The sequence below is a fragment of the Cricetulus griseus genome, chromosome 3 (assembly GCF_003668045.3).
Source record: "Cricetulus griseus strain 17A/GY chromosome 3, alternate assembly CriGri-PICRH-1.0, whole genome shotgun sequence".
NCBI lineage: Eukaryota > Metazoa > Chordata > Mammalia > Rodentia > Cricetidae > Cricetulus > Cricetulus griseus.
In genome coordinates this window covers 202705082-202716779 of record NC_048596.1, presented here as the reverse complement: position 1 = coordinate 202716779, position 11698 = coordinate 202705082, and the positions used below count along the sequence as shown (strand labels likewise).

General features: G+C 44.5%; 1 protein-coding gene across 2 annotated transcripts in view; it reads left to right on the top strand.

Annotated features, from left to right (window-relative positions):
* Window positions 1-8745: 8745 nt before the first annotated feature.
* The window catches only part of Pcnx2 (pecanex 2), a 159118-nt gene continuing 156165 nt past the window's right edge, over window positions 8746-11698 (top strand). For both annotated transcript variants that reach the window (XM_027404801.2, XM_035442761.1), the window contains exon 1: window positions 8746-8898. In XM_027404801.2, the coding sequence (XP_027260602.1) occupies window positions 8746-8898 (153 nt within the window). The remainder of the gene's footprint in view (window positions 8899-11698) is intronic.

The following is an 11698-nucleotide window of genomic DNA, read 5'->3' as shown; positions in this document are numbered from 1 at the left end:
TTTTTCTATTCAGAAAACGGAATTGCAGGAAGGTGACTGTTTAGTGGGATTGCCTTTGTTGGGTCCTGTGGCTAACTTCAAGACAAAAGGAATGTTGACAGAGAGCTTCAAAATTCAGAAACACCAGCTGTCATTGCCCACCTTGGAGCCCATCTGGGAGTTGTGGTGTGTGTGTGTGTGTGTGTGTGTGTGTGTGTGTGTGTGTGTGTGTGTGTGATATGCCAGGGGGCAGAGTAAAGAAACTGCTGACATGACGTCTCCTTTATTAGGGGGAAGGTTTTTTGTCTTGTTTTTTTATTATGAACAAGAGAAGGGAAATATCCAGAGGCATCTAGAAGAGTCCAGAGCAGGGACAAAATAAGCAGACAGGACACAGCCAGGGCTAGGGAAGTGGGAGAGAATAGTTAAGATACAAAGATAGCAAGAGACAGAGACTAGAGCAGAGAGAGACGGGGGATAGAAAGAAGCAGAGGGAGGAGGAGGATATCAAGAGATGGAGGGGGCAGAGGAGAGAGGAAGATAGAAAGCCCATCCCATGGGCAAATTATGTGAATTATACAGTGGACTAGTAGCTGGGGGATGAGTGTAGACAAAGCGGTGAGAAGGGCTAGGATGCTAGTATAGACTTTGAAGTGTATAACAGGTACTGGTGATGCTGAGGGAGCCTGGAGACCAGCATGGGTTTTGATCCACTGATGAATGCCACAGGTATATGTCAGTTGGAGAGCCATATGTCCCTTCTGCCAGAGGTCAGGGAAATGACTCCTTCTTGGGGACCAAAAACCTGTTTCACAGGTTTCTGAGGAATGCCAGCTTCTATGTAACTGCCAGAAACAGTCCATCTGGAGCTTATTTCTGGATATATGGATAGCCTGAGACCCAGTGTGTGTGTGTGTGTGTGTGTGTGTGTGTGTGTGTGTGTGTGTGTGTGTGTGTCTGTGTGTGTCTGTGTGTGTCTCTCTCTCTCTCTGTCTCTGTCTCTCTCTCTCTCTCTCTCTCTCTCTCTCTCTCTGTGTGTGTGTGTGTGTGTGTGTGTGTGTGTCTGTGTGTGGTTTCACCTGTATGCTATAATTTCTTATGGCCCATCATGAGCGGGGACACAGCCCTATGGTGAACAGTGGTCTGATAGCAGACCAGGATCCAGTCCTGGCTTTGTCAGTGAGTGCTGTATAAAACCTCATCTTTGTTCCTTGATTACATCCTTTCTAACATGGTGGAGCAGCAGTGTTTCTCCCGTGCGGCTGTTTCAAGCATTCACTGAATTTTCCAAACCACAGCCCTTGATCTGTGTTAAGAAATGGTGTCATTATGTTCCTGTTAGTTTTGCTTAGGGAAGACCCTATTATTTATTAGAACAGGAAATCCACAGCATATTTCTTTCTGTGTTTTTTTTTTTTTGGCTTATACTTTGTATATGTTCCTGAATCAAAGATTATTTTTATTCTTCCAACTAAATTAAAACTATTCCTAAGATGGTTAAGATGAAAAGTTGGAATGGGGACTTCCAAGGCCGTAAGGTACATTACATCTAAAACCATGATGTTAAGAGCTGGAGATGTCCCTCAGTGATATAGTGCTTCCCTGGCATGCACAAGGCCCTACACCCGATACCTAGCACTGAAAAATAAGATAAGCCGTGGTGCTTTAATCTTATGTATATGAATGTTTTATGTGTGTGAATATTTTTTAATTTTATGTAGATGAATATTTTGCCTACATGTATCTGCACACTACTTGTGTGCCTGCTGTCCTCAGAGGTCAAGAGTACTAAATCCCCTGGTACTGGAGTTATAGATGACTGTCAGGGACCCTGTGGGTGCTAGGAATCTAACCCAGGTCCTCTTCAAGAGCTGCCAGTGCTCTTAACTACTGATGCATCTCTCCTGGCCCTCATGACACTTTTGTTCGAAAAATAAATTGTGTATCTAGAGACTAATTAGAACCTACATCCTGTTGTCATCAGTATTCTGATTTACTGTAAACAATGGCACAATTAAAACCAAGTAAATACACTAACAGTGTTTGTAACAAAGAGGACAGACAGACAGGAAGACATGGCTGACTACCCCACACATAGGACGACAGGCACTCTCTAGGTACTTGAGATAGAACAGGTGATGAGGCAAAGTGCCAGCCATTGCAGAACTTGTATTTTACCAGGATTAGATGAAAAACAAACAGGACAAATGAATACATCATGGATTAGAACTTATTTATGCACAGGAATGTAGTATTTACTAATGTATTTGTGTGCTGGGAACTGAACATAGGGCCTTGTTCACTCTGGGCTGGCTCTTCACTGCTGAACTATATTCACAGCACCAAATTAAACCTAATCCCCCTCCCCTCCCCCTCCCTCCCTTCCATTTCCTCCCCTTCCTTCTTCCTTTGCCTTCCTCTCCTCTCCTCTCTTCTGCATTTCTCATGCATCTCAGGTTAGCCACAAAACTCACGATGTAGCCATGACCGGCCTTGAACTCCTGATCTTCCTGCCTCCACTCTCCCAAGTGCTGGGATTCTAGACATTTGCTACCATGCTTGGATTAAACATAGGAAAGACATCAGGGAACGATGGGTCAACAATAGTTAGAGGAGGTAAATAGGAGCCAGTGGGGGTCTTCAAAAGTGCAGACACAGTGAGAGTGGCCTCATGCAGAAGGCAGACTTGAGCAAGTGCCCAGTGAAAGAAACAGCACCATAAGGTGGTGTTGATGCTGTTGTTTTCTGGAGGTCTCAGTTTCTCAGAAGCTAATTGTGAAGCAGCATGATGCTTTTCTACTGCCTTGAGAGACTGTGATTTAGCAGTGCTCTTGCCACCCCACCCCCATTCTCACATATTTAAAGATGTGGAGTTCAATGAATAAAAATAACAATAACAGCAGCTAGTTACTGGCATCTATTGCTGAGTGCAGACTGTGGATCAGGTTACTGTTTATTCTCGGTTTCAGCTGGCGCTCAGCCTGAGACAGAGTCATCCTGAATTGTAAGATTTCTGTTACTTTAATCCCTGGGGCCAAGCTGCCGCCCCGCAGACAGAGAGCCTTGTAGTTACAGATTACTACAAGGCTGGGGAAAGGAACAATGGACCACTTCATTAAACTGATAGAGTGTGAAAGGCTGAAGGCATCCAGAAAGCCAAGGCCATTCTTCCACCCTTGCTGATATCCCTTCAGGTGCAGAACCACAGTGCTCATGACCTTGGGCTCTACTTTGGCACCAGTCTGTCCACCTGCCAGCTGCTCCTTTCATTTTTGTTGAATTTTATTTATAATGTCCTTGACTGTTTTCAAGCATAATGACTAATTCTTTACAAGGTCCTGAAGGTACGAACCTGAAGTCACAATAATAGGAGAGAGAGAGAGAGAGAGAGAGAGAGAGAGAGAGAGAGAGGAGAGAGAGAGGGAGGGAGGGAGGGAGGGAGGAGAGAGAGGAGAGGGAGGGAGAGAGAGAGAGAGAGAGAGAGAGAGAGAGAGAGAGAGAGAGAGAGACTCTACAAAGATTGGCTCTGTTTGGGTTGCCTTTTTATTTTTTATTGAGTTCCAAAACTGAACTATCTCCCTGTTTTGCTTGCTCATACTTCTGCTTTGTGTAGATTTACTGTCTGGCCTGTTTCTATCACTCACTTAGTGAAAATGAGGGTTTTCCCCGAATATCAGATCTTTGCAGTAAGAGTGGATTCCTTCAACTAGACTAGATGCAGCAGGAGTCAGACTACACCACAGACCTTTTTAGAAAACTTTGGCTTTTGTTCTAAATCTATTTGTAGACACAGGAGGAAGAGCTGGGCATGCGGCTCAGTTGGTGGAATACTTACTTTCTTAGCTTCGGGGAACTCTGCTTTGATCCCCAGCACTGCATAAGCCAGGCATGGCAGCCCACGCCTGTAATCCTAGGACTCAAGAGGCAGAAGAAGTTCAGGGCCATCCTTGGCTAATAGATTGTTTGAGGCCAGCCTGGGCTACACAAGAACCTGTCTCAACAAACAAGAGGAGGCTGTCACCATGCCCTTCTCCAAGCACATATTGACCACGGGGATTAATGAGAATAAATAAATAACCATTTTGAGGCTCTCAGAAAAATGTTCAAAATCCAAGCACTGTTTTCTACATGAAGCACTTGCTAATGATGCAAGGTTTATCCATGAAGTCATCTTTTTCTCCATCTTCAAACTAAAACCTAGCATTTCTTCAGAACTCTCCAGTGAGGCTAGTAACCTTCCCATCCCTTATAATACATGGGAGCACACCCGGTGTAACCCAGTGTGAATCTACACCAGTAGCTGCTTGCTTCTGGCCTCATTATTCACTGCTTTCCCTGTAAGAACATACAGGCCCAAAGCCATGATGGGTCAGCGCTGTCAATCAACTTCGTGGTGGTCAGTTTGGTGGTGGCCATATTTGTGGTGGTCAGCTTTATGATATAGCCTTCTTGATTTTTTTTTCTGGATGCTATTGCTACTTTATGGTTGTTTTTCTCATTGAGAGTGTGGAAAACTGGGAAAATAGTGACATAGGCTAGACATGTAACCACTGCTTTTTTTGTTTGCTACAAAAATGGAGAGATGACTCAGTAGTTAAGAGCAAGGAGTACTCTTGCAGAGGTCCCAAGTACAGTTCACATGGTGGCTCACAACTGCCTGGAACTGCAGCTCCAGTGCATTCCATTCCTCCTCTGACCTCCACAGGCTCCTGCATGCAAATGGTGCAATAATACATACATACATACATACATACATACATACATACAACATACATGTAGGCAATGGTCATCGGACACCCTTCTAGTCTTTGTGACCACCCCCCTTCAAGAAGCTGAGTAAAGTGAGCAAACAGAATCAGTGTTGCTTGAAGGGTGTTTTACCTGCAATTATTTTTTTTTAAATTTTATAAAAACAGTAAAACTGTCTTTCAAAACTTGCAGCCTTACGACCCAAGATTTAAATTTAAATATATTGAAGGATTATTAGCACATATCGTTATCATTTAACAGGTGAAATTTGAGTCCAGCTCCCATTGATCCAGCACATAAATTTTCCTGGGTATTATTTGGGTACTGAAAACCTGCGTTCCCACTGGGGTTGATTCCAAGTTGGTCACTGAAAAAGTTGGTTTACTCCTGTTTGTTTGTTATTCTCTTAGCTACCCTTCTTCATCTTTTAATTTTAGAATTAAAAGATGTGTTTAGAATCTACCTCAAAGGAGCCCAGGACATCTAAATGTAAATATTACTTCATTATTTCATACATATTTTAAGTATAAAAAATATGTGAAAAAAACATATTTTTAAGAGGCTACCCATATTAAAGTTAATTTTCTCCCCCACATTCCTCCATCCCCTGGCCATTTGTTTTCTTATTTCAGAGTTTAATTGTATCTCTCAATGAACAGATGTAACTATACATAAGACAAATTTGTACAAATATGTCAGTTATAGAATACTTCATATATATATGTATATATATATACATATTAATTTTTGAAATGGGGTCTTTCTATTTATGCAATTATAACTGTTCTGGAGCTCACTATGTAGACCAGGCTCGCCTTGAATTCATAGAGATCCACCTGTTTCTGCCTTCTGGCTGCTGTAATTAAACATGCACCACCACACCTGGCATATAATATATATATATATATATATATATATATATATATATATATATGCTTTAGCATTTTCCTTCTAAAAATTTTTACTTTTCTGTATTCATGTGTGTGCATGTGTGTACAGTGCCCTCAGAGGCCAGACCCCCTGGAGTTGGAGTTAGAGATTGTTGTGAGTCACCATGTGGGTACTGGAAACTGAACTCAGATCCTCTGAAAGAACAGAACGTGTTGTCAACTGCTGAGCCATCTCTCCAATCCCATACTTACAGTTTAGCAATTTCAGCTAACGTGTCTTCAAGATACTTCCAAAGAATAACATTGCCCTTGAATTTAATTTCATATTTCTAATCTTTTCTATTTATTTATCTTGTGTCTTCTTTCTTTGTCTTTTTCCTATTTGTGTTGCGCCATCCCTCATGCCAGTGTATTCAAGGTTTACCCTGTCTCTGCTGAGGTTAGCTATTGATTTACTTATTTTATGGCCCCAACACCTCTTAGGGCACACTTGGCCTGTGTGTTTACTTTTTATTTCTGAGGGGTTTCCACTTGTCTGGTGTGTTAATGCACACTCAGTAAAATCTCCCAACTGCTTTCCTTAGGCTTGTTGTCTTTTCTTACTTCTTGATTTCAAAGTCTGCTTTATTTTCACTGTTTCATGTACTCACTAAGCAGGGCTAAGTTGTCATTACAAAGGGATCCCGTACACTCTGGTAACCCAACACAATAGACATGAGCTCATTTACATTGTGGTCACTACCTGTGTGAGCGGGGTACTCATGCTATGGAATCAGCTTATGTACTCTGAGGCCATTCAAGGGTCTGGTATTTTGCTTTGAAATTAATTCTTTCTTCTCTGTATAATTCGCTAAAAAGGAACGACAGCACAGATATTCACACACACAGGCGCGCGCGCGCGCGCGCGCGCACACACACACACACACACACACACACACACACGCACCATTTTCTTTCTCATAGCACAGATTCAGTGCCTGTGGATAAGTGCTGGTAACTGAAGATGACAATTTTTTTGGGGGGGTGGTTCAAGACAGGGTTTCTCTGTGTAGCTTTGAAGCCTATCCTGGCACTCCCTCTGGAGACCAGGCTGGCCTCGAACTCACAGAGATCCGCCTGCCTCTGCCTCCTAAGCACTGGGATTAAAGGCGTGCGCCACCAACGCCTAGCTCAACTTTTTTTCTTTTTTTAAAAAAGACTTATTTATTTTTACCTTATGTGTGTGGGTGTCCTGACTGCAATTATGTGTCCATACCCAGTGCCCTTGTGGGTCAGAAGAGGGTGTCAGATCCCCTGATCCCCTGGAGTAGAACCTACAGAGCCCGAGCACTCTGAAGCTGAAGCCACTGAGCCATTTCACTGGCCACAGTTTTAGATTTCTACATTATGCGGTTGTCCTTTTAGACAGCTGTCAGGACAAAGGGAGCAACATACACGCTGTACTTATGCTTGTTTTGCATTCCCGTTTTTAGCAGCTTCCCTCACAGAGCCGTGTCCATTTCTGTGCGGTTCAAGGTGTTGCCGATCCTTTCATATGGCCCTGGGATGGAGAAGACAACCATTGTGCTGCCTTGATTAATTATTTTGTAATAGATGATTTTCCATTTGATCTGTGGCTTTATTACATTTCAGGAGTCTGGAACAGCTGATTTTAGCTGCTTTGCCTGTATTTTCTTCGTCTTTGGGAACAATGAGTCACTCAGCTACTTATTCTGTAACTACAGATGCCAGTTTCCTAAGATTTAATTTGAAAGCTAAATTTTTGTTTGGTTTTTAATTTCATTTGGGGCTGGAGATCATTGCACATTATTTTAATATTTAAAGTCTTTTTTTCCTATTTCTTTAAAAGGTATTCAATTGAAACTCAGGATCTTCCTTCCGTTGTTTCTCTCTTGAGTTTCAGACACCCTCATTGTGTAGAAAATTAAGAAAGAAAATACAAGACCTAAAATAAACAATAATACCCCCACAAGACACACAGAATACTCGCTGACCTATGTGAGACGTGAACAAACTTAAGTGAAAATTAGAGCCGTCGTTTTGCGGACAAGCTGTCTGCTATATCAAATTCGCCGTTTATTAATCCTTGTCTGTAATACTACAAGAATGGGCTTTATACTATATTATAGCAGCAATCTAGCGCCACCTAGCGCCACACATAAAATCTGCTTTTCTTCCCTCCCCCCGCCCCCCTTTTCTTTTCCCCTTCGTCTTTCCTCCTAGTTGAACTATCCCGGTTGCTATCCCGGATTATGTTCAGGGAATATATATAAAGACGGAGATCTCGAAGCAGTTGCTCACTCCTGTACTCTCAGTACTCTGGAGGATTGCCATGAATTTTCAGTCCAGCCTGAGCAACACAATCCTTTCCAAGCCAATTCAGTCTACAGTGAGAGCCTGCTTCACGAATAAAATAAAATAAAATGTAAAATAAAAACACCAGTGACTAATTGAGGCTCCAAAGATTATTTCAGAAAGATGGTTGTCGTCTCTGTGTGCCCAGTTGGGTAACTGGGGGTGGAAGAGAAAAAGAGTGGAAATGTAGCCGGTGGGAGCAGATCAGGTCGAGCGTAAAACTTCAGAGCCTCTTCTCTGTAGTCAGCCAAGGTCACAGGGACCAGAGCCCCGCGGGTGGAGCTCAGAGGAAATTGCTTTGAGTGCTACAAACCTGGGCTTTGAAGTTAGACAAACCTTTTGGTGCAGGTGAGAAAACAAAAACAAAAGCCATGGAGTTTCCCGTCTGTGGCTCTCACACGGTAAAATTCTTGGTTCTCACGCCTTGCAAACTCACTCCCGGGAGACTCAGAGAGAAAGAAAGGCAGCCACCAAGAAAGGAGAGGGAGAGATCGTGCGCCTTCTGGGGTGGGCACAGGGCGGAGCCGCGCGGGAGCATCCTTGAGCAGCCCTCGCGGAGCATGATGGGAAAATCCTCCTTCCCTTGGACATGGCGCGCACCTGCCCGGCAACACCGGCCGGCTCTAGCACCGCGCTGTACGGGTCCGCGCTGTCCAGAGTCTGCCGCGGGTTGGGCGGAGGCGGCGGGGGCGGGGGTACGACTGGAGCACACCTGTACACATCACCGTACTGAGCCCCAGGGCACATACTGTCCCTGCCCGACTTTGCGGGCATGGCGTCCCAGGTGTTGCAGCTGCTCAGGCAGGGCGTGTGGGCCGCGCTCACAGGGGGCTGGTACCATGATCCCGAGCATAGCAAATTCACCAACAGCTGCCACCTCTACCTGTGGCTGTTCCTGCTGCTGCTGCCGCTGGCCCTGCACCTGGTGAGTCCCCAGCTTAAGGCGGATGGGGGCAGGGGGGGGAGAGGAGAAAAAAAAAACAGGAAGAGAATAGAGAGGAGGAAGAAAAAGGGGGAAGGAAATTGACAAGAGGAAAAGAGAAGGAAAGAGGAGAGAAGGAGGAGAATGAGGTAGAAAGAACAAAAAAAGAAGAGGGAGAGAGGTTATGGGGAGAAAGAGAAGGAAGGGGTTGAGGAGCCACAGACTAGACCTGGGAAGGGGACAGTGACTTTTGAGAAGTAGGGGCCAAAGAATGTGGGGAATTTGGGACAGCAATCCTGCAGGACACCAGGGAGTCACAGGAAATAAGTACCTAGGACTTCAGGGACTGTGGACTCATTAAGAATTGATGCGGTCTGCCTGGATGAGTCAGACCCTGCTGGTGGGAACTGTTGAGACTGGCTTGTGGGTACCCAACCCTAGGCCTCATGTCTTAGGATGGTATCTGCTATAACACGATGTGCACAGTCACAATGAAAAGGCAATATGAGTTTTCCCAGGCGACCTGATTTCGGTTGCTTGTCATTTTTTTCTCCTCTCTCCTCTTGCTGTTTTGCTTTAGGAAGGCAGATTCTACCATCAATTACTTTGCAGTTTCTACCCCCATGGTGTAGTATAGAAGTCTGGGGGTCTGTGAGTGGATAAATGTCATATACTATATGTCACAGCACTGTGGTGAACACCAATAGGGTGCTAGCGAATGCTTGCTTAGAGATTACATAGGTGACCTCCATAGGTCAGTTAACCACATAACTGGCTGAAGCCATGATGAACCCTCCTTTACCAGCTGCCTGCCATTAACTTCAGCTAGGAGTCAGTTCTGATGTGTCTGTGAAGGACTTTATCCCTAAAACAGCACGTGACCATGTTCTCCTCGGCAAAATCTTCAATGAGTTTGCATGGCTGACAGGTCCTGAGTCTGACATTTGAGATGCCTGGTGGCTTGGCATCCCTAAGCTCTGGCTCTTTTTCTGGCAGTTTGTCCGGAGCTGTGATTCTGAAAGCAGACTGCCTCAGTTGAATTCTGGTTCCAGCTTCTCCCAGTTCTGGGACCTTGGAAGAAGTCAACTTACTCTGACTTCTCGTTTTCACAGCTGCATTTTATTAATTTATTTGTGTGCTGGGGGAATGTGGTGTGCTGTGTGTGTGATATGTATGTGGTACCTGTGTGTATGGTGTGTGTGTGTGTGTATGTATGTGGTATGTATATGTGGTGTGGTGTGTGTGTATGTGTGGTGTGTGTATATGTGGTGTGGTATTGTGTGATGTGTGTGGTGTGCTGTGTGTGTGATGTGTGTGTGGTATCTGTGTGTGTGATGTATGTGTGGTGATGGTGTGATGTGTGTGTGGTGTGCTCTGTGTGGTGTGTGTGTGTGTGTGTGTGTGTTATGGTGTGTGTAGTGTGTGTATATGTATGTGGTATGGTGTGTGTGTGGTGTGCTGTGTGTGTGTTGTGTGGTGGTGGTGGTGGTGTGATGTATGTGTATGTGTGTGTGTGTGTGATGTGTGTGATATATATGTGGTGGTGGTATGTTGTGGTGGGTTGTTGTGTGTGGTGGGTATATATGTGGGGAGGTTGTGTGTGTGGGGGGTTGAGTTGCATTCGTGTGTGTGTGTGTGTGTGTGTGTGTGTGTGTGTGTGTGTGTGTGTAATGTGTGTGTGGTGCGTATGTGTGTATATGTGGAGGATTTGGGGTGTGTATGTGTGTGTGGTGTGTGTTAGCTTGCAGGCATGCAGAGAGGTCAGAGGACAACTTGCAGGGTTACCACAGTGTGGGCTCAGTGGATCAAAATGAGGTTACCAGCCTTGGTGGCAGGTGCCTTTACCCACTGAGATATCTTACAGGCCACTAGAACCAGTTTGTGGATGCAGTGGAGTTCAGTGAGACAATACATATGAAATCTTGTCTTATCAGTCTGGCTTGGACCTGGGCTTACCAGCTTATTAGACTGTTGGACCTACCTAGATCTTAGTTTTTGTGTTTTTGTTTTGTTTGCTTGTTTGGTTTTTTTTTTTTTTTTTTTTTTTTTTTTGAGACAGGGTTTCTCTGTAGCTTTGGAGAGCTTGTCCTGGAACTTACTCAGTAGTCCAGACTGGCCTCAATCCACCTGCTTCTGCCTTCCAAGCTCTGGGATTAAATTGACCTTAGTTTTTTAAGGTGGAGGCCCTTGCAGAGAGTGGTGGTGGCAAGATGTGTCTGGAAAGCTGGTCTTTTGGATGTAATCTCAAAGCAAAGAACAGATGAGCCACGGGGTCTCCCAGTCCAGGGAAGGACTCCACGGTGAGTAGGTAGGTGTCTTCCCACTTCTGGAAGTAAAGAGGTAGGATAGTATGTCACAGGGAAGGTGATGGGACATGTTGGGAGACGCTGGCTAGGTTAGACTTTATCGAACTTATTAGCCACCAGGAGTTTGAATTCAACTGTCAATGCAAAAAATGCACTTAAAAATGAGCAAATTGGGAGCATGGGAAGAGGGGAGAGGGAGCTAGGAAAATGAGAAGGGGAGAAGAGGAGGGGTGAGGAGGACACGAAAGAGCAGAAAGGTTGAGTCGGGGGAAGAATAGAAGAAAACAAGAATGGAGATACCATAATAGAGATATTTTAGGGTTACAGAGAAACCAGGCACTAGGGAAATGTCTGGAGATCTACAAAGGTGACACCAGCTAACAATCTAAGCAACAGAGGAGAGGCTACCTTAAATGCCCTCCCCTGATAATGAGATTGATGACTGATTTATATGCCACCTAATAGCCCTCATCCAGCAATTGGTGGAGGAAGAAGCA